The sequence below is a fragment of the Leptonotus elevatus genome, chromosome 17 (assembly GCF_054856555.1).
Source record: "Leptonotus elevatus isolate MCC_2025b chromosome 17, RoL_Lele_1.0, whole genome shotgun sequence".
Classification (NCBI taxonomy): Eukaryota; Metazoa; Chordata; class Actinopteri; order Syngnathiformes; family Syngnathidae; genus Leptonotus; species Leptonotus elevatus.
Genome location: NC_141255.1, coordinates 15,940,386 through 15,964,858, shown reverse-complemented (window position 1 = coordinate 15,964,858; position 24,473 = coordinate 15,940,386). Strand labels below are relative to the sequence as shown.

The following is a 24,473-nucleotide window of genomic DNA, read 5'->3' as shown; positions in this document are numbered from 1 at the left end:
AAATGAAGCTTCATGAAGCACTTGTGATATTTTTTGACTCCCCTAGATGGTGCTCTTGGTTTAAATATAAAGGCTAGTGCAAAGGAAATTGATTACATTTCCACTGCATCTTTCAACCAAGAGTGGCATCTCGAGGAGTCAGTGCGTCATGAAGCTTCATTTTCCCATCACTAATGATGACTCTACTTGCAACTCAAAACTGGTTCCCAAATTGTTGCCACCTGGAGGAGGACATGAAATTGTGGAGGCACACATATACGGCCATATGCTTGATAGTACACTGTGTGAGCTCATGTTTATTCAAATACTGTGAAGTAAAGTGGGCCGGTTTGAGCCTTGAAAGTGATGAAACTCCGGGACTGAAAATAAGTGATTGGCCCTGGCACAGTGTTTCATGTTCCATCCCAGAGTTACTTTTTCCCGTTGTGGCCTTCCTTTTCTCCTCTCTTTGTTCTATTTATATTATATTTGTATTATTGTATACAACGGTGTATCAATAAACTTAAATTAATATAGTACACAAATCATTGTTTTAAACTAAATAACTAGGTCTTGCAGTAACAACCCCAAGACGCAAAGAGGCAGCAGACTTCCAGAGCCACTCATGAGTGCTGCCGTAAAGTGTACGTTTTAGTCGTGCTTTCAGTTTACGTTTACGTCCTCCAGTTCCTTCTCACCGGCAGAGTATTTTTGTTGTTTTAAAAGCTTGATGGAATTTGAAAAGGATGCTATTTTGCTTCCTAGATGAATCCACTTCCATTGGCTAATATATTCAGTAGCGGCTCTCGACGAAAGCAATATTTATTCAGGTTTTGTTTGGTCTGAACGTGTCAAATTCAGTCACCGCTTAACGACAATTTTTTTTCATGCCCACAACGGCCTGCAGAATTAAGTGAGGAGCGTCAATGGTATTTGCATGTAGTGTCTTAAGAGGAAAGTCAAGTGATGGATCCCAACCGGATAATTCAGGCTCTGAGAGGTACTATCGACCCGAATCTGAGAAGAGCGGCTGAAGATGAACTCAATCAGGTGGGTGCTAAAGACATTGGTTATCTCATTGAAATTATGAGAGGAAACTGTTTGACCTGGGTTAGGGGCAGGGGCGTGCAGAGAGACCTTTGGAGGGCAAGGTGCTCAAAAAAAAAGGGGGGGGGCGTGGCTGGGGGCTGTATCTGACAGGCAACATTTGGATCTTTTGAACATGGCATGGCTTAATATTCTGTTGCATCACCTGTAATAGATAGTCTCTTACACTTTTCTGTAACAGTTCCACGCAGACTTTTTTGAAAAATGTAATGTACCATCTAAACTGGTGTTTCACGACTACATTTCTATAATAGCTATCCAGTTTCAGCTCGTAGTAGTTAAGAACAGGAAAGAGACTGACTGGCACTGCGTATGTGTTTACATGTATGGAGCGTTCCGGCAAGTCACATCAGCTCTACCATTTTTACAAACCCAATTCCCAAAAAGTTGGGACACTATACAAATTGTGAATACAAACTGAATGCAATTATGTGGAAGTGCCGAAATTCAATATTTTGTTCAGAATAGAACATAGATGACAGGTCAAAAGTTTAAATGAGAAAATGTATCATTTTAAGGGGAAAATATGTTGATTGTAAATTTCATGGTGCCAACAAATCTCAAAAAAGTTGGGACAGGTAGAAATAAAAGGCTGGAAAAGTTGATTGCTCTTATTAAAAAAAAACAGCTGGAAGACCAATTACCACTAATGAGGTCCATTGGCAACTTGATTGGAGTATAAAAAGAGCTTCTTGGAGTGGCAGTGTCTCTCAGAAGCAAAGATGAGTAGAGAATCACCAATTCCTCCAATGTTGCGCAGAAAGATAGTGGAGCAATCTCTGTGTGTAAGGGTCAAAGCCGAAAAATCATACTGGATGCCCATGCTCTTCGGGCCCTTAAACGGCACTGCACCGCAAACAGGAATGCTTACTGTAAGGGAAATCACAGAAAGGGCTCAGCAATACTTCCAGAAAACATTGTGGGTGAACACAATCCACCGCGCCAGCCGCTGTTGCCAGATGAAACTCGACAGTACAAAGAAGAAGCCATTTCTAAAGCAGACCAAGAAGCGCAGGCGTTTCTCTGGGCCAGGGGTTAACGTGGAAACCTGTTTTTGTGGTCAGACGAATCACGATTCCAAAAAACTGGAAAACTGGGGCGCTATATCATACTGACTATAGAGGACAAGTTGTTATCAGCACTCCGTTTATAAGCCTGCATCTGTGATGGTATAGGGTTGCATGAATGCGTGTGGCATGGGCAGCTTCCACATCTGGAAAGGCATCGTCAACGCAGAAAGGTATATTCAGATTGGAGAACAACAAATGCTCCCATCCAGGCATCATCACTTTCAGAGAAGATCTTTTTCGCATTTCTCAACACGATAATGCCAGACCACATGCAGAACCGATTACAACATCATGGCTGCGTAGGAAAAGGATCCGGGTATTGAAACGGCCAGCCTGCAGTCCACTTCTTTCACTACTCGAGCACATTTGGCGCATCATAAAGGGGAAGGTGCAACAAAGAAAGCCCAAGACAGTTGAACAGCTCGAGACACGCGTGTTAGACAACAATGGGACAGCATTCCTATTTCTAAACTTGTCTCCTCGATCCCCAGACGTTTGCAGACTGTTGTAAGAAGAAGAGGGGATGCCTCACAGTGGTCAAAATGGCCTTGTGTTGACACCATGGAATTTAAAATCAACATAGTTTTCCCTTAAAATGATAAAATTTTCTCAGTTTAAACTTTTGACCTGTTCTCTATGTTCTATTCTGAATTCAATTATTTTTTTGGGGCACTTCCACATAATTGCATTCAGTTATAGTGTCCCAACTTTTTTGAAAATTGTGTTTGTACATCTGTCAGTTTCAAGTTTTTCTGTGACCCACTTTGTGTTTTACGTGCATTAACTAATATGTTGCATGAACTTGGTTGTTCTGGTGCGTTTTAGTCCTACAAGATCATCAACTTTGCACCAACCCTGCTTCAGATCATTGCATCAGAGCAGGTGGAGTTTCCAGTTCGGCAGGCAGGTATGGTGTTCTGACCATTGAATGAATGTCTTGCAGATTTTGTTGTGTTTGACTTCAGTCACTGATGTTGCCAATTCCATGACTAGTTTAGTCAGTCGTTTCTAATAGACATGGGCATTTGACAGAAGTGTATTGATCAGGAATGGTGAAAATGAATAACATCTTTATCATGACACTTGATGAAAAATCATATCGTTACAATATTAGTCATTCAACATTCGATATATAACTAATGGACAAACTTTAGGGTCAACAAGGCCAAAATAATAAAATATTTATAACTCAGAAATATCAAAAAGCAAAAAAGAAAGAATGATACGAAGCAAATCAAAATACAATTGCTCACCTTAAAAATTAATCCGTATTATAATTAGAACCACAGTCCTCATTTCTATACCTCAGCGCTTTCTTCACACAGGTTGCTATCTTGCTAATGGTTAGTGTAATCATGTTGGCATTAGATCGATTCCCTTATCACGGGCCAGGGTTACGGGTGTGTTTTTTTGTACCTGGTATGCCATCTTCTCATATGTTAGCATGCCAACTGTTAGCATTTTAGCAACAGTCTTTCAAAATTGGACCATTGCAAGACTTTCAAATGCGGGTTTCAGATATGCAACAGTTAGCAGACCCATTCAAAATCTCAGTGGGAATTTTTCTACTGTATCTTGATCACTCTGCATTTGTTATTTGTTTATCTGTTTGTGTGTGCATTCCCACAGCGGCTATCTATCTGAAGAACATGATTGGCCAGTATTGGCAGGACAGGGAGCCATCTGTGGGAAAAGTGGTGTTCCCCTTCAACATTCATGAAAACGACCGCCAGCAGATCAGAAACCACATTGTGGAGGGCATCATCCGCTGTCCCGAGACCATACGGTACAGATCTGTTTGCAAACTTTCATGCCATTTGCCATCTTTACCGTCAACTCCATTTTACATTTTATATTCGGCAGGGTTGTCCATACACAATTTGTGGAAATAGTGGCTTGCTGCTGTCGTTTATTGCAGCTGGGGGGAGGGCATCTATATTGTAAACAGGGAGGCCTTTATATTTGCGGATCCATTTTTTTAATACTGATAAATGTTAATATTGTTCTAATTAAAAATGAAACGAAAATGACTAATATGTATCAATGCAATAGAACTGGAGGAAGTGAGGCAGACTAGTTACAACCTACAGTATATGTTGCATAACTCCCTGTGGTATTTTCATTGACACTGTGTGTGCACGTGCTGGTTGCATGTTTACCAAAAATTTGGGAATTACTAGACTGTCATAATAATAATACATCAAATCACTTTTTAATAACTGTGTTTATGTTTACTTGAGTTATCGTTGTCTGATGGTTACATTTCTTGGATGATCTTAAACATTAGAGTGGCGAAACTATGCAAAAGTAAGAATTGAACTCTTTTTCACAGCAAAGCAACAACAAACAAAGCAAAGCACTATGTAATGAGCCATTAGTATTAGCTATCCTGAGCTGATATTTCTAATTGATCGGTATATGATTGGAAATATATATCAGCATCTTATTAACATGTATAATCGGAGTTGAAATCAAATGTGACTGTAATCGTATGGCAGTAATAACTCGAGCAACTTGATTGCTACGCAGCGCCCAGCTGACGATGTGTCTTCGAACGATCATCAAGCACGACTTCCCAGGACGTTGGACTGCCATAGTGGACGAGTTGAGCTTGTACTTGCAGTCCAACAACAGTGACAGCTGGTATGGCAGCCTGCTGGCTCTCTACCAACTCGTCAAAACCTACGAGTAAGTCACCTGTTGTTGTGCTCATTTATTTACGCACAAAGGAATCAAAAGTTGCTGTCCTGTGTGGGGAAATGAACACGTCTTTGCTACCAATGACGACGTGTTTGCACTTCAGGTACAGGAAGGCGGATGAGAGGGAGCCGCTGCTTGCAGCCATGCAAATCTTTCTGCCGAGGATTCAGCAGCTCATCATCCAGCTGCTGAATGACGCCACCATCTTCTCGGCCCTCATTCAAAAGCAGATCCTTAAAATCTTCCATTCCCTCATACAGGTATGTTTTGCCTCTTTCGGGCTGCCGATATCAAATCTTTGGACCGATATGGAGGTAGTATCGCTCGCTGCTGTGCAGGGGTGCAACGCTGTGTGTTAGAGGTTCACTGCTCACGTCCCTTTGTATTGAAAGCATTTATTGCTGTCCCAGACTGTTACAAATTAAATTTGCACTTTTAAAAGTGTAAAAATGTAACTCTTTTTGTAGAGTGAAATTACAACACCCATAGAGTTATTATTTGACACATAAATGTGAACTTTTTACAATTTAAAGTGTTATCTACTTTCACATATCAGGATTATTTTTTCACATTGTTAGTGTTATTTCTTAACACTTAATAGTGTTATTTCCTTTCTTTTTTGTTGCTGTTAATTTCTAACAGTTTTGTTGTTACTTTTATCCACAAAGTGTTATTTTCATTACTTTTATTTTTTATGTTTCACAGTTTTACTGTTACTTCTTGACAAGTTTTTATTTTCCAACCCAAATGGAGACAGTGGGACTCGAACCTGGTACCTTGCGTTTGGTGGGGCAACAACACTAACAAGTACACCATGAGATAGTACATGTTCATTGCCGCAAAATTCTTTCTTGTAGGCCTAGTTCCTGCACGACTCACGGTAAATACAAATTGCCGGTACGGCAAAATATCCACTTCATTTTTAGTTTTAACAGAAAAATAATGAACATAAATTACACTACTCTAAAACCGAATAATCCAGACCCAGAGTTGTCCTTAAAATCCAGGGGAAAATGCGGCTGCCTTGTAGGAGAAAAGAGCCCGGATGTATCAGGTAACTCAGCCTGGAGTCAATGAGTGTGACTCGCTAGAGCTTTTTCTGCACTGTGAGCGTTCAAACAACTCCCAAATAAACACCCAGTACAGTAACTCGAAAATAATTAACACTAGATTTTTAACTCAATTTGACACGACAGCATTTGCTGTGTAGATGAACTGGTTCCCAATTCCAAAGGACAAATAGTTGTGTAACATAATATTTTTTGCCCAGCCCAGTTTCAAAATTGTGTTTAAATTTTTTTCCTGCTGCTGGTACTGATACTAATCTTTTACCTGCAGTACTCGCTTCCTCTCCAGCTGATCAACAACACGGTGATGACTCAATGGATGGAAGTCTTTCGTGCCATAATGGATCGTGACGTCCCTGCTGTAAGACAAATTACTAACCGGTCGCTCACTGTTCTAATACATTTCGAACGGCTCCATTACATCTTGAATTGTGTATGAGGTCACTGCTTGCTGTAGAATCACAAGGTCACATTTCACTTCATTTCTTAGGAGACTTTGGAACTGGATGAAGATGACCGTCCTGAGTTACCGTGGTGGAAGTGCAAGAAATGGGCACTGCGTGTCATCACGAGACTGTTCAAGCGGTGAGCGTGGATCCCTTTTTGCAACATCGCGATTCACTCTCATCAACTCACAATAGCTACACAAAGCTAACGCCCATGCTTTCCATTTCCATTTCCTTTCATGCCCCTGCCAACATGGCCACCGCGTAGCCGCATCTGTTTGCCGGATCTAGTCTGAACTGTATATTTGTGAAAACTGCAGCACAACCAGTTTCTGTCTATTGACTGTGTGGAACGGACTTTGACAACTGCTGTACAAAGGGACACTATTTTTTGTCCCTGGACCGTTAAGTCGACTTTCCTCTCTACGTTGTGCAGATGCTGTCATTAACTCATTCACTGTCATTGACGGCTATAGACGTCAAAAATTCCTTTTGAACTATTTCTATTAGTTTCAATTTTTTTCCCACTTTTGTTAACAAGAGTATGAGTAAGAGTAAGAGTAAAACCTAGACAAAAAATTATTGTACGTTTAGAACAGATAAAATTTGTGATTAATCTCGAGTTTAAATAATTAAGTAATCAAACAAAAAGAAAATATTATTAAAAAATTAAGAGCGACAGACGATTAAATTTTTTAATTGTAATTAATCGCATGTCTTCAATACTTTACTCACGAATAATCACAAATTGTATATCTGTTCTAAACATACAATACATTTTTTTCTAGGTTTTCATACTCTTGTTAACAAAAGTGGAAAAAAAATGTGAAACTAATAAAAATAGTTCGAATGAATTTTTGACGTCTATAGCTGTCAATGGCAGTGAATGAGTTAATAAGTTTACGTAGCTAACATTAGCTATGTTATGTCAGTCCATTTGAGACAGTAAAGAGAAAGCCCACAAGAATCTCTTCTTGTTTTAAAGGGGAAATCACCCCCCCCCCTTTTTTTTTTTTTTTTACAATAATATGTTCTATGCAGCCCCACTCGTCTAAATATGGTATTTTGGTTAATACTGCGTTAGTGGAATATGAGTTAAGCATCTGTTTCTATCCATCTCAGGGGGCGGCCATTTTGCCACTTGCTGTCGACTGAAAATGACATCAATGTTGCTCAGGTCTCAGGTACCAACCAATCACAGCGCAGCCTCAGAAAACAGGCGAGCTGTGATTGGTCGTTGCCTGGGCAACTGTGACGTCCTCTTCAGTCGACAGCAAGTGGCAAAATGGCCGCCTCCTGAGATGGATAAAAGCGGCTGGATTTTGCTTCCTAACTCATAATCCACAAATATATTAATCAGAATGTCATGTTTAGACAAGTGAGGTCATATATAACACATTATTATCAAGAAATGTTTAAGGTTGACTTCCACTTTAAGAAGGAATATTAGAACAGGACAGAAAGAGACGACAGGGGCAGCAACAGAGGAGGGGATTAGTGAGGAAGAGGACGGAGTAGAGAAAAGACATAGCAGGATACGCAGCCGGCATCAATAGCAGAGCTAGAAGCCAGGCAGGTCTCCACAAAAGCAGCTGTTCTACCTGTTCCTGGACCAACAGGTGAAAGTTTCACCGTGTGGCCTTAATAATGACACTGATGGATACTTTTCATTCCACTTGACAATTATACCCCACTTTTTGTCTGTCCATCACATGATATCCAAATAAAATACATTTTCATTTGAGTTGTTTTCCCCTGCCAGATACGGAAGCCCAGGCAACGTGACAAAAGAGTACTTTGAATTTGCAGATTTCTTTTTGAAGACCTATGCGGTGGGATTACAGCTCGTAAGTGATTGTCAACTGGATATAAAATGAACAGGAGGCCAAATCAATGCTCTTTCTTGCTCTGACTTGTCCGTTTCTGTTGTCGCTATCTGCCCAGGTCTTGTTGAAGGTAGTGGATCAATACAGGCACAAGCAGTATGTTACTCCTCGTGTTCTGCAGCAGTGTCTCAACTACCTCCACCAGGGAATTTCACATTCTCTGACGTGGAAACACATGAAGCCTCACATGCAGGTCAGAGGAAATATGAAGTTTGACATCATTCTTTCTTGGAGGGAGGGGGGCGTCCAACCTAATTGTCAAAATACAAGGCTCATGATAAACACATTTGCATTGCAATTTTCATTACAGAAAATTCGGGGGGTTTTGTGTCTGGGGAAAAAAAGAGGCTTTTTTTTAGGAATATTGTGTGACATTGCCAAAGAAAATCTGTAAACAGCAACTTCATTATTTTCTCAACATATCTCCCAATTTTAATTTTAAATGTTTTTATTTTAATGAATGAAAATTGGAAAATTGAAAAAGTCTACATGCTGTCCCAATAAGTAACAGTATATATTGGAAGAAGTTACAGGAAATTATTATTAAAGCAAAGAAGAAAATGCACTATTAGTTTTGAGTGATTTGTGACTTTAATCTCTTGCAGACCATTTGTCAGGAGGTGATCTTCCCACTCATGTGTTACAAAGATGAGGACGAGAGGCTGTGGCAGGAAGACCCATTTGAATACATCCGCATGAAGTTTTGTGTGTACTTTGACTTACGCGCATTACATTGAATCTCGGGAAATGAATAACTGACATGTAGAGATGTCAGTGCCTTTCAGATCAATGAAAATATTTTTTTTCTCCACAGACCTTTATGACGATCACGCCCTTCCAGCCACTGCTGCACAGAGCCTTTTGTGCAATGCTGCACGAAAGAGAAAGGAGGTGAGGAGAAGAAAGCAGTATCATCATCGAAAAAAGGACTAGACTACCTTGTTAGGGACTCAGCGCGATCGTTTCTGTAGGAATTCTTATTATTTTTCTCTGTTGAGACTCTCAACATGAATGAAAACCCGCCATTTTGATTTACGTTTGGAATTTGTTACCATTTTTTGGGGGGCCTTTTATAGAGGTTATATTTAACCTAACTCCTCTAAGAGACTTTATCTGATGGTCTTCAAACTTCGGGTGTTTCATCTAAACATGTTCAAGATGAGTCCACTTAACGCTTTACTTTTCCCTTAAAAGGTTCTGCCTCAAATGATGGAGTTCTGCCATCAGATTCTGATGGATCCCACGTCTGACTCCCGAAGGAAAGATGGAGCACTGCACTGCATTGGAGCACTGGCTGAGCTGCTACTTAAGGTATGTACATTACAGAGGGTGAGTGTTGTGTGATATTGACATATCTATTTTTGTTGACAACTCCTGAACGTTGTTTTTAATCTTGTTGGCGGGTCTCCACTTACTGTCATGAGTTCAGTGATTGATTGATTCTCAATTAAATACACGTCATCCGTTTTTACAGGAGTTGTAAGACTCTTTTTCAATCTTCTTCTTTTTTCTTTGGGCTTTTCTGTGTGTTCTACAGAAGCGGATTTACATGGAGCAGATGGAGTTGATGCTACAAAACTATGTCTTTCCTTTGCTCAACTCTCAATTAGGTTACTTGCGAGCTAGGGTAAGTCAACCATACACTACAAGTTATGTTTTAAACCAACACAATGCATGGTTGTTATTACAACCACACCACCACAGGCGTGTTTTCTAATATTATTTCAGCTTTCTGGGCTGACTCCAATTAAGGCAATTCATCTGTAAATTCAAAAGATGTTTGGCTTTGTAAGCAAGTGTTACTGGTGTGGACTGAGGAATAAACAAAAAGTCTGCAATCATAACATGTGAATTGACGGCACTTTCAGGTCATGAATGCTTTTATTCATTTGTGGTTTTGCTGTTTTTGTCAGTCATGCTGGGTCCTCCACTGCTTCAGTCAACTGCGTTTCCACAACGTGATGGCTTTGAGGAATGCTGTGGAGTTGGTCAAGAAGGACCTGGTTGATGACAACCAGATGCCAGTCAAGGTGGAGGCAGCGATTGCTTTACAAATGTTGATCAGCAATCAGGAAGAGGGTACGTGGACGAATGTTGTTCAAAAACATCATCAGTTGATACTTTTTCAGATTTGCTATAAGCTAAAAACATTTTTTTTAACATACAGGAAGTGTCTGTGCAACTAACAATGCAGTAAATATACATACCATTTAGGCATTGAGCGTCATTGTGTTTTTAGATAAGATTTGAATGAATGCGCCATCACTTGCATAATGAAGAATGATGATCATTCTGATTGGCTGTTAGCGAGCAAAAAATCTGTTTGTCTCTGAGCCAAAAGAAGAGCTCCAGTGGCCAATGACGTCATCCTAAACAAACTCAATTGGACAAACTACCCAATTCGGATTTTATTTTTCATTCATCCATCCATTTTCTTAACCGCTTGTCCTCACAAGGGTCGCGGGGGTCGCTGGAGCCTATTCCAGCTGGCTTCGGGCAGTAGGCGGGGTACGCCCTGAACTGGTTGCCAGCCAATTGCAGGGCACACTGAGACAAACAACCATCCACACTCACAATCACACCTATGGACAATTTAGAGTGTTCAATTAACCTGCCATGCATGTCTTTGGAATGTGGGAGGAAACCGGAGCACCCGGAGAAAACCCACGCAAGCACGGGGAGAACATGCAAACTCCACCCAGGAAGGCCGAAGCCCAGACTCGATCTCACGTCCTCTGGACTGGGAGGCGGACGTGCTAACCAGTCAGCCACCGTGCCGCGATATTATTATTATTATTATTATTATTATTATTATAATGTGTGCTCCCGCGGTATTATTATTATTATAATAATAAGAATAATATATATATATATATATATATATATATATTTTTTTTTTTTATGTACTCGTTCACTTTTTTATTTATTTTATGTACTCATTCACATTAAGCACAAAGCACGACATCGAGACACCCAAAACGTGACGTCACGTGACACCGGTTTGCGGAAGTACATATGGTCCTGCGTGGTGTCGGGGATCATCTTATCACTTGGATTTATATGTAAGTCCGTGCCTTGTCAATCTCATATCACCAGAGTTGGGAGGCAGGAAGAGGTAGAAATGTTTTGGGGAAACGAGGCGACGTATGGAGAGTTGGAGAGGTCCACTTATGCTGATGTCACATCATTGCCGTGGCGTGCATAATAAATGAAGCGCCTGCGGGGCTGAATTTCTATTATTGCCACAAATGTCAACTTAATACTTCATGTTTCAATTTTGTTATCAATTATACTTCATCTATCACTATTATTTGTTAGACTATTTAGAGGAACATGGCATATGGCAATATAAAGTGAACTTTCCCTTGTGTGTAATGTAATTTGAATATGTTGATCATTTCATTTATGGTGTACAGCCTGTGATTATTTAGGGGACCAAAGTTTAAATATCTGAAAAGTACATCTTGATACATATATGAATCAAACGCAGTGAAAATATTTCACATTATACCCCTTGCTATATAGTTTATATAGTATATAGTTTATACTTTACCAGCTATGGTTGCAAATTTTGCATTTTCTTTTTAGAATCTCAAGATCATGATTAAATAAATTAATCCCTGATTAAAAAAAAAAAAAAACAACAACTTAAACTTGAGTAACTCATTACTCCACACAGACGGTAATATTGTAAAGAACCTTACTATGAGTAACTAGTAATATTAAATATATGACATTTTGGAAGTAACTTGACCAACACTGCCAACTAATTATCTTTTGTCATTTTTGTATGTGTGTGTCTGTGTGCTTGTATAGCAAAGCTGTACATCAGGCCGCACATTCGACCTGTTATGCAACAGCTGCTCCATGTGGTCAAAGAGACAGAGAATGACGACTTGACGAATGTCATTCAGAAGATGATCTGCGAGTACAACGAAGAAGTTGCCGCAATTGCTGTTGACATGACGCAGAACCTGGTAGGATATTGGGACGCAAACTGTCTCGGTTTGAATGAGTGAAGTTTGCCAATCAATGTTCTGCTGTATGTTTTGAAACAATTGCGTGTGCTGTATAATATGTATTTCCTAGGCTGAGATCTTTACCAGGGTTCTTCAGAGTGAGGAATACGAGGAGAATGAGGACAAGACTGTCATGGCCCTTGGCATTCTGAGCACCATCGACACCATTCTCACCGTCATGGAGGACCACAAGGAGGTTACTCATGTATAGTACTCACACACCTTTCGTAGACAGGATTTGCCGCGGGACATTAAAAGTCATTCAATGGATTTTGCTAAAAGCATTAAAAAGCATTATGTCTCGAGGCACTAAAAGTTTAAATGCAGTTGATATTCATGCTTTATTTTACATGCAACATTGTACAAATAAGTCATTACAATGCAATTTAGCAATAATAAATGTGATTAAAAAATATGTTTATTTGTGTGGACTGACTGGTTACTAGTTGTAATTTACAATGAACAAAGTGAAGGAGTCCATAAGTTGCTTCAGGTTCTCAATAGCAATTGCTCTGACTTTGGAAAGAAAAACGTACTGGTCCTGTCACCAATGTCCAACATGAAACACTAATCCCACCTAGTGACAGAAAATTACCTCAACACACCTGAATGGGGGATAGGTCAATCTGAGCATTTTTCGATAAATGGATGCTCTTATAGTACGGTACACACTTCGGAAGGAGCAAAATGAAATACTGTATGGAATATTATATTGTATATGATTGTTTTGTCTTCTTTTTATCTTCTACCCTTCTCAGATCACCCAACAGCTGGAAGGTATCTGTTTGCAGGTGATTGGCCTGGTCTTGCAGAAACCTACCATAGGTATGGCAGGTGTGTGTGTGCAGGGGCTTTATCGTGTTTGGCAAACTCACACTTTTTTACTGCTACTTATTTTCCGTGGTGCTCGTCAAATATGTGGAGAATAAAAAAAGTCACATTGACTGATCTCATTGACAGAATTCTATGAGGAGATTCTGTCTCTGGCATTCGGACTCACATGCCAGGCCATCTCGCCGCAGATGTGGCAGCTGCTGAGTGTCCTGTATGACGTCTTTCAGCATGACTGCTTTGACTACTTCACTGGTTGGTCTCACCTGGCTTGACCCTTGTGCTCACAAGTTTACATACCATGGGCACCAGTGTCATCTTATTAACATTATTTGATGACACAATAATAATCCTCTGTGATTTTAAAACAAATGATGTGTTTGTGGTACAGATATGATGCCACTTTTGCACAACTACGTCACGGTGGATACAGATGTCTTCCTATCCAGCCCCAAGAATTTGGAGATCATCTACAACATGTGCAAAAAGGTAATCTGAACTAAATCAAAAAAATTTGCAGTTTAGGTTTGCTTTACTTGAGAAAAGTACACTTACTTGTGTAAAAAACAACTTTGGTAAAAGTAAAAGTACTCACTCAAATAATTACTCAAGTAAAAGTAAAATAGTATAGTTTGACAAGTAGAAGTAAAAAGTATTTTTTCCGGATGTTTCTTCCTACGTCAATTTGAAAGATATTAGCTAATGGAGCAAAAATGGGTTGACTTTATGGCTTGCTTTGCGTCGAGTCGACACTGTTGAGTATCACGCGCTCATGTTGCTGGTCCGCTCCTCGCTGACCTGATTGAACCTTCTTTCGTATTGTTGACTGGCACTCTGCAGCGTTCTTATCAATTTCAAATTATTCTCTGTAGTGGCGGCGCGCATTGCCCTCATATGAACTTGTTGTTCTAATCTAGCAAATTGGACGTCATGTGATAGCGTGTCGTAGAACCAATCACAAGCTGGGATGTGGGGGACTTCATAGGAGACATTGACATTGACATTGCTTTTTCTTCCAGGTCAACATATGAATCGTTTTCATGCATTTAAAAACATAAATAACGACTTTGTTTTATAAATGTATCAAGTAAAAAATACTGATAAAATGTAAAGTAAAAAGTACCATTAAAAGGCACAGTCTCAGTTACGGGTGCTATTTCTGTATTTAACACACACATAAGGCGCACCGCACTATTTGGCACAAGCTCGGTTCATCATACGCTAGCATGCTTTCACGCTAAAACATAGGCTAGCATGCATGCAAAAAGGCAGCGGAACAAAACTGGGTTTGGGTGTACTCTATTTAAGTATTTAACAATGTAAACAGTGAGTTCAGTTCAGCCAGGTTCCCTCTCATCATTGTCAGAGTCAGTCTTGTTACTGTGCGGCTCCTCAGAAATGATGCCGGCTTTTGCGAAAGCGACAACATTAGTGCAAGCTGACACGTTTAGCTCAAGCATGCATGCACAATTCATTCACAAATTGTGGTGTAACTCGCTCTCGCAGTTCCATAAAGTGCAAGCAGTGAGCACCATGACGTCCTTCTGTATCTTATATACAGGAAACCCGGCCCTGGTTGAGGACTGGCAGGCATGAGAAACGCATGTCATCTTTCAGTTGAGACTTTAGGTTTCTCATGCCTGCCAGTCTTCAACCAGGGCTGGATTTCCTGTATAAGCAATATGTCAGCACTGCTCCGCTTGACTGTCGGTCGGCAGAAATGTTCCCACGCAGACAGTCAAGCGGAGCGCTTCTCGTAGTCGCACAACAACATTTACAGATTTTGGAACTCAAACAAAAGGCGCACCTCACTATTAGGCGCACCGTCGATTTGGGGGGGTGGGGGGGTAATACTTTTAAGTGCGCCTTATAGTCACGAAAATACGGTATCTAAAAAATAAATACTCAGGAAAGTACAAAGTGCTAAAAAAAACTACTCAAGTAGAGTAACAAAGTATTTGTACTTTGTTACTTCCCATCTCTGGTGAGTTTTGATCATTCATCTGTGCTAGGTGCTGACCTCAGATTCAGGCGAAGAAGCCGAGTGTCAGGCCGCCAAACTGTTGGAGGTGGTCATACTGCAGTGCAAAGGCAGAGGGATTGACCAGGTCACAAAGCGTTCCGACAACACATCCCGACTCCGGGTCTGGCTTGCCGTTCATCAAGGAAGTAACAAGTGTGTGTTCTGTCTGCTCACTGCAGTGCATCCCTCTGTTTGTGGAGGCGGCGCTGGAGCGTTTGACACGTGGCGTCAAGTCCAACAAGCTGAGGATCATGTGCCTGGAAGTGGCCATCGCTGCTCTTTACTACAGCCCAGCCATTCTCATGCACACTTTGGATAACGCACGCTTCTCCCAAAAGCCGCAGACCATTACCGCCCATTTCATCAACCAGTGGATGAACGACACGGAATTCTTCCTTGGGTCAGAAACACCAATTGTCCTTATATATACAGTGGGCATCAGTCAAAATGTCAGGACCCCCCTTTTTTTTTCTTTTTTTTTTGCCAGTTCAGCCCTGAGTAGTCATTCTAATACCAACCTTCAATATAAAAAAATATCCCCAAAAAACACTATCATTTTAAAGACAAGTCTATATGTATACCCCAATATAGCAATTTTCCCCCCTTAAAATTGCATACAATGAATGGAAATTTCTATTCTTTTAATTTCTAGTTCCTGATTGTAAAATGGCCAGAAGTCGTAATGTCACAAGTACCGATACTTGAAATAAGGCCAGATATCGGCCCAATACCGATACCTGGTATCAATACTCGCCCATCCCTACTTTTCTAATATTACAACTATGTTGACCGTTTGCATCTTTGATTCATTCGACTGGTAGGATCCACGACCGTAAGATGTGCATCATCGGCCTGACTGTATTGATGGAGCTTCCGAGCCGTCCGGCGGCGCTGGAGGGCGTCGCCGCCCAAATCCTTCCTTCCATTCTGCTCCTCTTCTTGGGCCTCAAGCACCTTTCTGCTTCTCATCAAGTCAACAAACCTGACCTGCTGGCCAACACAAGGGCTTTGGATGAAGATCAAAATGGTGAGCCAGTGTGTGTGAGAAAGCGTGCCTTTGGGCTGAATGATATGGACAACATCCGTCATATTCATGCTGATGTCGATCAGTCAAATGGTCATACGACAGAAGGATATGGAAAGTGCGCTTGTATTGATAGAGCTTACTGTCATCAGCATCAACAAAAAAAAAAAAAAAGAGTATAAATCAAACATTTTCCTGCAGCTCTACTTTAACTCTTTCACTGGCAGCCGTTTTCACTGAAGCAACCCCCTTTGCTCCCGGCTGTTTTACTGTATTTTGACTGATTTTGCAAGGCCCACAGAATATTGTGTTCTATTGTTATAAAAACATGCAATCTACCAAAAGAAAGATTAGATTATCTTCTTTCATCAGGAAAAAATATATATATTTCTATCTGTTTCCGTTTTGCAGCAGCTAGCATTAAAATATAGCTAAGTTTCATCATTATTCACAAACCTGTTTAGATTTATGAGTAATTGAGTTTTTTTTTTAACATGGGCCTGGTTCACCTTCTTTGCTCTGCTGCCACCTCCTGGCCGTTTGTGTAATAACTACTATTTCGTCAACTGTTCTTTGCAGTTGAGAGGCTGCATCAAAGCCTTCTGCATGCTTTAGCATTATAAAAAACCACACACCTAAAACGTAGAAATATGTCTTTGGGACACTTAAGACATTTAAAATAGAACATATTTATATGTTTTTGGGAGCAACACTGGGAAAAAAGAGCTTGTTGCAACATGGCCCTGGCTAATCTCTTATACTCTGCTGCCACGTGCTGGCCGTTTTTTGTACTACCATTGCTTTAAGCGACCTCTTCAGGTCAGAAGCTTATCAAAGCCTTCTGTATGCTCTAGCATAAAACAAATTTTAAGAGTGCAGGACAAATTATTAAAAACGTATGTATATATATATATATATATATATATATATATATATATATAAAATAAATATGCTGCAACAGTACAATATAGTCTTAAACACAATGCATTTACATATACAGTAGGGATGGGCAACTGGTTGCCCGTGGGCACCTGACCTCACTCTTGAGTGGTCCATTGGTTAATAAAAAAAAAAAAAAAATGGTAACAAACGCAGGAAAACATAAAAAAAAAAAAAAAACACTGATTTAATATAGGTTTTTCACGAAAAAGCAGGGTTACTGTGGCTAAAAAACTGAAAAAGAAATCCACCAATATGCGAATTTGCGGGTGCAGAACGGCGAAAATGCATCCGCTATAGCATAGGTGTCAAACTTTTGGAGGTTTCCCTCTTCCAACACAAGCTGATTCCAATCAACAGGATCGTTATCAGGCTCATGCAGAGCTCGCTGATGACCTGATCATATATCAGCTGTGTTGGAGAAGGGAAACATCCAAAACCTGCAGGACTGCGGCCCTCCAGGACCGAGTTTGACACCTCTGCGCTATAGTTTTAAGTCATAATATCACCATTCACCACTAGATGGCAGACATGTCCTAGTTGTGCTTACAACTGGTTCTTAATCTTACACACCAAAATGTTGACGTGGTTCTCAAATGAACACCAGATGTTGTTGTTTGGTGCTGCCCAGTCAGTCTTTAGGAAGTGAAACTAAAATGTCACGTATGCACTGCTTTTATTTTGATGTACATGCGTTTTGGCGCACAAAAGGAACAACAACGCCTTGTAAGTGTTGCCAACTTTATATATTGTCACTATATGCAGTGACTTCACAAATCATTTGAGCAACTTTTTTTTTTTTTTAATGAATAGCGACAACAGCAACATGTTAACAACAATCTTATTTCCTGCACAATGGAGGGAAGAGAGGATTTTGCCCTGGGAATGATTTGAGCGTGTCAGCATACTTTAAAAATAGATTTTTTTTTAAATGTGGACACTGGAGACATTTTTTTGTATGAATGTTGATTAAATAGTGATTTATTGTTAATATGTGGCGATAGCTTGGTTATTTTGATGTGACTGAAACAATTTTTTCCGTCAGTTTTAATGGGGCACAAGTGACACTACAATTTAATGCTTTATAAAAAGAGACATTAAATTCATATTTAACACAAATCAGTTAGTGCGTTGGTGGCTTTTAGCAAGACAACTTTGAAAAATAAATCGCCCACCTCTGATGTAATGTGACTCAAGCTGGCCACCATCGCGCTTGTTCTTCCTATGCAAGCGCCACAATGCCAACTTCAAAATAAAAACGTCACAAGTAGTTCTGTGCTTGTCTTTCCCGATCAAGCAGTCGTTGGTGGCCGTTAACTTGACTGCTCACAGTCACTGATGGCTGCGATATTCTTGGAACGTGTTGAGGCAATCGAATCTGACGCACGCATGATTATTCACACGCACGTGCACCTCTGCTTGATGCCTAATAATTCTTTGGAATTAGATTTGGAATGATATGTAGGACAAATAGTCAAAATTTGAGTGAGTTAACTTTTTCCCCTGCTAAGAACGTTAAATAACGTTAACGGAATTCCCAACGAGGACAACCAATGACGTTAATTGACGTCAACTACGTTTTTTTATTTTCTTCAATGGGCAGCAAGTCTTGGCAGCTCTGGTTTCATGAATGAGCTGAAGAAGAAAAAACACCCACTAATTATGGCCAGCAGGTGGCAGCATTGTGTCTCTTTTCAATGTGCCCCCGTGGTTCAAATGACATGAAAAGATGGTGGATCTTAGAAAATACCACGTTTTCAAGGATATCGTGAATGATTAAAGCGTTTGTCATATTAAATCTAATTCACAGTGTCACTAAACAACGTTAGTGTCAAAGTCACTGTTGTGCAGAAAATGTATCTTTTCACAAAAAGCTTGTTTTACAGCTTGGTGTCACTCAAATTACCTTTTTTCAATTGGTGATTACTAAAGAACGGAATAAGGTAGAATCATACTTTTTTTTTTTCTAATGAGAAAATGGAATCCAGTCATTCCAGCATGTTAACGTAGTCATAGCACACAATATTCAGTTTGCCTTGAAAGATGAGTGAAAATGCTCGAAATCGTCTGGAAAGGGTTTTCTTTTTGGATTATGTTTGGCAGTAAAAGGGGAAAAAATGCAAATGATGTTCTTGATCTGCAGAGGAGATTCCCAGTGATGAGGATGAAGTGAATGAAAAGTGCAGTATCATGCAGCAGCAGCAGCAGCAGCAATCCAGCGTGCCGATGGGCCAAGGAGATGAGAGTAACGATGAAGACGACTACTGGGACGATGATAGTTGCTTTGAAGGAACACCTCTGGAAGAGTACAGCACACCCCTCGACTATGACAATGGAGAAGATGAATATCACTTCTTTGCATCTGCCCTACTCAGTAAGTCTCCCCCCTCCTCTGCACATTTGTAAAAACTGCTTCTTTTTTTTTTGCTGATCAATCGATAGATCACTCTATTTTGAATGAGTAGGTAAGGCTTGAAAATGTGTGTAACTTGTCAGGGATCCAGAATACAGATGTGGCTTGGTACCAGCGTTTGACTGCACCCCTCAGCGATGACCAGAAATCCCAACTCCAGGAGATTTACAGCATCTCACAGCAGAAGAGGAGCACTGCCACCAAGGGCCAGTGGTAAGGAACAACATGACGAGTGACGGACAACAAACATGGATCGTGGATTTCCGACGTGCCAAGCATTTTCATTTCCCAGAGTTCTTGTGTGCAAATCGATGGTACATTGATATCCAAGTTGGATTCAAAATCAATCAAGTTTTATGTAATCATTTTCTTTTGTTTTAACAACATTTATTTTTTATTTTTTGCTCATGCTGAACTTGAACCGCCGTTTCTTGCCCCCTTGTGGCCCGTCTAATACAAAGTAGACAGACTGATCCCTAACGGCTGGACCTTAATGCTGCAAAAAGCACATCCATATGTATAATTTTACAATAATACACGTGAGGTGTGTTTTATTTGTTGTGTGTTGATCAACTTTTTTCCCCCCTTTTTCAGAGTTCCACTGAAGTGCGGAGGATTCTAAAGAAGATCTGATCTGACTTGTTCAGGCAACTTTAGGTTCACATTCATTTGCTGTCATTTGGGACATTGTGCAATTTATGTAGTCCCCACAAATTACAATCCACCACGACAGACTATATTTATATTTTCTTGACATTTCAAAAAGTCATAGTTGTCATTCTTACTGTTAGTAAACTGCAGTGTGTGCCTGTGTGTGGTTCTCAAAAAAAATAACACAAACACAAATGTGTTTGCATGTAATGTAATATAACCTCCTGTAACTGTCGCTGTAGCAAACAATTTCATCAGATGGAATTTGCGCGCTAAAGATTTTTGTCAGGTTGCTGGGTTTCGAAAGTGTAAGATTGATGTTTACTTTGGACATACATTTGCAATCTGCCGATGGTGTCCTAAAGGAAAAATGGATTTTCTTGTTTTGTGTACTGAAAAATTTTACTGAAACAATTTTGAGAATCATAAAATCATGTAAAATCTCACTGCTTGCTTTTTTTTTGGTGCTCAAGTATTGATTGTTTACAGACTCACACCAAGGGCATAAAGAAAAAATATCACAAATTCATGTATTCTACATTATTTGCCTCAATTTCTACATGTATTCGCTAATTCACACCATTCCAACGTCACCACACAAAGACCATATAGCATGAGACCCAAATGGAAAAACGGTTCATCTACTTGTATTTGTAAGTCAGTGGTGTCCTCTGTCCTGTCCTGGTACCGGAGTCCTGCGGTTTTTGGAGCAGGGAAACATCCAGAAGACACAGGACTCCGGACCGAGGACCGAGTTTGCACTAGCCCCTCCCACCGAGCAAACCATTTTAACATATACACAGGTTTAATACAAAAAGTAACTAAAGCATGTCAATAATATCCGTATCTTATATTAACCATAACAAAAATCATCCATTAACAATCATTAACTTATTCACCAAAAAAGAACAAACTCATTAAATAAAGCAAACTGCTTTACTGGTCCATGGTCACGTGACGCCCTAAACGCGGCAAAAAGTGCTATTTATGTTGGAATGAGGAAAAACTTCGGTTTAGTCCAGTGTCATATGTCCGACGACACAGCGGACACCCACCAAAGAAATAAGAGAGTCCAGGCGGCAGATAAACAGTTTGTGAAAGTGTAGAATTACGGGAGATTTGTATGGGAATTCGGAGAAACAGTTTAGGCGGAGCTCTCTGTGGGAACAAGTGCAAAACACCCACTGATCTGTATCTTTGACGGGACAGCCGATCGCCTATACATGCACGTGCAAGCCGTGGAAGCCACAGGGCGGCCATCTTACTCCTCCCATCTCGAGCAGACTACTCTATAAACTAGGGGTGTGAGGCGATTAAAGCTTTTAATCGTAATCAATTGCATGACTTCAATAGTCAAGCGCAACCGCTCCTCCGCTTGCTGGACATTCAATCACTGTTCCAAAATTTGTCATTTTCCCCCCCCAATGGTGAGTTGGGAGAACAGATCGTCACACGGGTTGACGTGATTGCGCAATATAGTCCACTTGCAAAATGCGCAGTGTGCCCCCCCCCCCCCAAAAAAAACTATAGAAGTTTCCCTCTGTAAACATCATTAAGCATCTAATTTATACATATACTTAAAGGCAAGTTGTAAAATGTCTGAATTCCTCTTGTTTATGTTTAACAAATTTAAAACATCATAAATCATGCTTTTTCTAATTACTGTCTCAAATGTTCTTCAACCTCGATATTATAAATATATAGAATCGTAGCTGAGAAACGTTTGTTGGGAGGAGCAATATGGCGGCCTCACGACTTCAAAAGTCTTGGCCTATCGGCTATCCAGTAATTTATACAGATCAGCGGTTGCAAGCAAGTTCATATTTGTGAACGTTCATTTTGTGTGCGTGCGTATGTGTGTATTTTGTTTCCCAGCCGTCCAGTGTGCGGTGATTACATTTAAAAACATACTACATGATGACAATTCTCACTTCACAAGTGATCCAGCATTAAAAATGCTAAATATAATGGCCAGCAGAGTTGGAATGCAACAGTATTGAATATTAAAATACATTTAAAAGCACAAAAAAAAGCTGACTCCTTGTAAATGCTTTTAATAAGTTAAACATTTATTATTTTTCGTTATAAAAAAAAAATCGTAAAAAAAAAAAAGTTTACTATAAAGGGCACTTAATGAGAATCGCTTAAGAAATGAGCAAGTTACAGCCTATGCTATCTTCTTTACATTCCTTTTGACATTTGCATTGTGAAATCAATGCTGACAAAATATACTGCACACTCAAAAACTCAAAAGAAGTAAAACAAACAAAAAAACGATGCTACTTGTACACACATACATTTACCAGTCCTCAGTTATTTTGAGCGTCTATTTTCCTTTTGCCAGCTGGTCTTATGACCTTTTTGACTGACTGGCTGCGTACAAGGTCAAGTCCTGCGGCGACCCCGGCAGAGCGTCCAGCAGCGAGGCGACGTCTTCCCCCCAAGGTGACCTTGCGCCCGGTGGCGACGGCTCCGGACCTCGCAAACATCCGCAGGGCCGTGGCGATCTTCGACGGATTGTTCTGGATTTTATGAAAGGCTTTCACTACGCCGGCCGCTGAGGAAGTGAGAGACTTGTCGCTCTTGACAATAGCTGACAGCTTCTGGCACATGGCTTCAAACTCCAACGCTGCAGCTTGATGCAAGGCTGGAAATCCATAACCAATCATCTTAGTGAAAATAACGGCGTCCACTTTTGAAGAGTTTGAACTGCTTGCCTTCTTCTGAAGCATCCTCCTGCACTAGTAGCACCTCCAAGTCTGCTTGTTCTGGCCAGCTATGACTGACAACGACAAATGAACAATTAACACATTTGACTCATGCATTTCATTTCGAAGAACGTCCACATTACACGTAGCAGTGATCGAGAGTTGGGCGGAAAGCTCCATTTGCGGTGGCGGCGCCGACGACACAATCGGCCCCATGATCCTCCTCAAAATGGTACTCCACCACATCCAAAGCTGAATACGGCGCTTCGAAAAGTGACTCGGGCACTCGGATGTTGTGGTTGTGCTCATTGCAAATGCTCACCATTGTAGGAAAGATGGGCAGGTGAGAATCTGCGCTTCTGATGAGGAGACAGACAAAAAGCTAGTGATATCAAATATGTCATCATATTCACAGCAAAGTCCACTTACAGACTCTGCCTGCCTCTGCTCACTTGAGTGCGAAGCAGCGTGACGCTCATTTTAGCAGGACAGTCTGTGTTTTTGCTCTGGCCGGGCACTTTTACAGGACCTCGGGGTCTTGTTTTATGCTGGCATCTGTAGTCCACCTTTAAAGGACAACACAAGTAAATCAAACAGATGTCAAACTGCTGTTTTTCACGCCTTTCTGTCATCGACTGCTGTTGACATCCCTGGCCGACCAGTGCTTGTGCAATAGCAATGTAGACATATATAAAATAATTATGATCAGAAAGCATGTGTTACCTTAAAGATAACTTTCTGGCCCTTAGTTGCATATGTTCGGTCCACCCTCCAGCCGACGGCGTGCAATTTCAGCCACAGCTGGATTTCATCTTTTGATGACAAGACCATCCGAAAAGTTGCCTTAAAGTCAACGTGATCATCGGTCTCTCTGATGAGGTCAAAGTCGCAGACGTGATAATCATAGTTTTCTGGCAGATAGTCCTATGAAACACGAGGGAAAATTTGAAACAAGACAAGACTAGTGCGTTCGGGTTTGAAAATCTGGTCACTATATCACTGCAATATAAAGTGGACGAGATGTACCTTTAAGGCGGGAAAATCAGAAATATTCTTGCTAAGGTTGGTGCAAGTAAATCTTTTCTTGCCACAGGATCTTGATCATGCAATAAGAAAAAAAAGCAGTGGTTACTGTGCCGTAACCGGCAAATCTCCTGCTAGCTTTATTTTACCGTGAACGGCAGGCAGCGATACGCACTTTGCGTCTTTTGAAATGTAGCAATCACGTCTCCTATTTCTTTAAATACGGGAAGTTGTTAAGTGTTCAATTCTTCAATAAACACGTGAAACTTCTCGTTTAAAACTCCCGACTGGCTGCAAGAAATCGTTGTTGTTTGGTGGGTAGCAGGCAAAGGGATACATTTTCAAACTGTTCCAGCTTCTCTTCTCTCTCCCAAATTGGTGCCAGAAGTTTAAACGCAGGAATAAAAGTAATTTCTTACCCTTTCAAGGTAATTCCACTCAGTCTGTTCACGCCTGGTTTACGATTTGGAGAAACTGGCAGCTGCATGTCTTCGGGCTCGCGGTACTTCCTGCGGAAGCTGGGGATACCGGAAGTAAGCCCACTCGTGTTCTAGGCAGGGAACGCCCCACTGCTATAGGATTGGCTG

The 24,473-nt window shown here is 40.6% G+C and overlaps 2 protein-coding genes across 6 annotated transcripts; one reads left to right on the top strand and one right to left on the bottom strand.

Moving 5' to 3' along the window:
• The first annotated feature begins 652 nt into the window (after positions 1-652).
• Positions 653-20,601, top strand: ipo8 (importin 8). Of its 4 annotated transcripts, none has more exons than XM_086059895.1 (25): positions 653-1,029; positions 2,982-3,063; positions 3,786-3,942; positions 4,686-4,844; positions 4,960-5,116; positions 6,195-6,284; positions 6,414-6,508; positions 8,132-8,216; positions 8,314-8,448; positions 8,861-8,960; positions 9,070-9,146; positions 9,450-9,566; positions 9,793-9,882; positions 10,169-10,334; positions 12,072-12,232; positions 12,345-12,470; positions 13,033-13,099; positions 13,235-13,360; positions 13,497-13,594; positions 15,118-15,213; positions 15,308-15,528; positions 15,950-16,155; positions 19,235-19,465; positions 19,588-19,717; positions 20,099-20,601. In XM_086059895.1, coding segments are annotated over exons 1-25 (3,057 nt in total). In that variant the 5' UTR covers positions 653-945; the 3' UTR covers positions 20,100-20,601. The 4 variants fall into 4 exon arrangements, with proteins under 4 accessions (XP_085916021.1, XP_085916019.1, XP_085916020.1 ...); XM_086059893.1 differs by having other exon boundaries at positions 13,033-13,108; XM_086059894.1 differs by having other exon boundaries at positions 12,345-12,479.
• Positions 20,602-22,203: 1,602 nt separating this feature from the next.
• LOC147160179 (uncharacterized) lies at positions 22,204-24,473 on the bottom strand. 2 transcript variants are annotated; one of them, XM_086059777.1, is made up of 7 exons: positions 24,306-24,473; positions 23,890-23,959; positions 23,587-23,787; positions 23,316-23,429; positions 23,007-23,245; positions 22,873-22,937; positions 22,204-22,802 (listed from the first exon to the last, which is right to left on the bottom strand). In XM_086059777.1, exons 1-7 carry the CDS (start codon positions 24,371-24,373, stop codon positions 22,465-22,467), a joined length of 1,095 nt encoding a protein of 364 aa, XP_085915903.1. In that variant the 5' UTR covers positions 24,374-24,473; the 3' UTR covers positions 22,204-22,464. The 2 variants fall into 2 exon arrangements, with proteins under 2 accessions (XP_085915903.1, XP_085915902.1); XM_086059776.1 differs by having other exon boundaries at positions 23,007-23,222; positions 23,293-23,429; positions 24,306-24,449.

Coding starts and splice junctions, on each gene's coding strand:
- ipo8 (XM_086059892.1), top strand. CDS start 946: ATGGATCCCAACCGGATAATTCAGGCTCTGAGAGGTACTATCGACCCG. Junction 8,217..8,313: donor ATGCGGTGGGATTACAGCTC/GTAAGTGATTGT, acceptor CTATCTGCCCAG/GTCTTGTTGAAGGTAGTGGA. Junction 15,529..15,949: donor GACACGGAATTCTTCCTTGG/GTCAGAAACACC, acceptor TTCGACTGGTAG/GATCCACGACCGTAAGATGT.
- LOC147160179 (XM_086059777.1), bottom strand. CDS start 24,373: ATGCAGCTGCCAGTTTCTCCAAATCGTAAACCAGGCGTGAACAGACTG. Junction 23,430..23,586: donor GCCAGAAAGTTATCTTTAAG/GTAACACATGCT, acceptor TGTCCTTTAAAG/GTGGACTACAGATGCCAGCA. Junction 23,246..23,315: donor TCACGCTGCTTCGCACTCAA/GTGAGCAGAGGC, acceptor TGATATCACTAG/CTTTTTGTCTGTCTCCTCAT.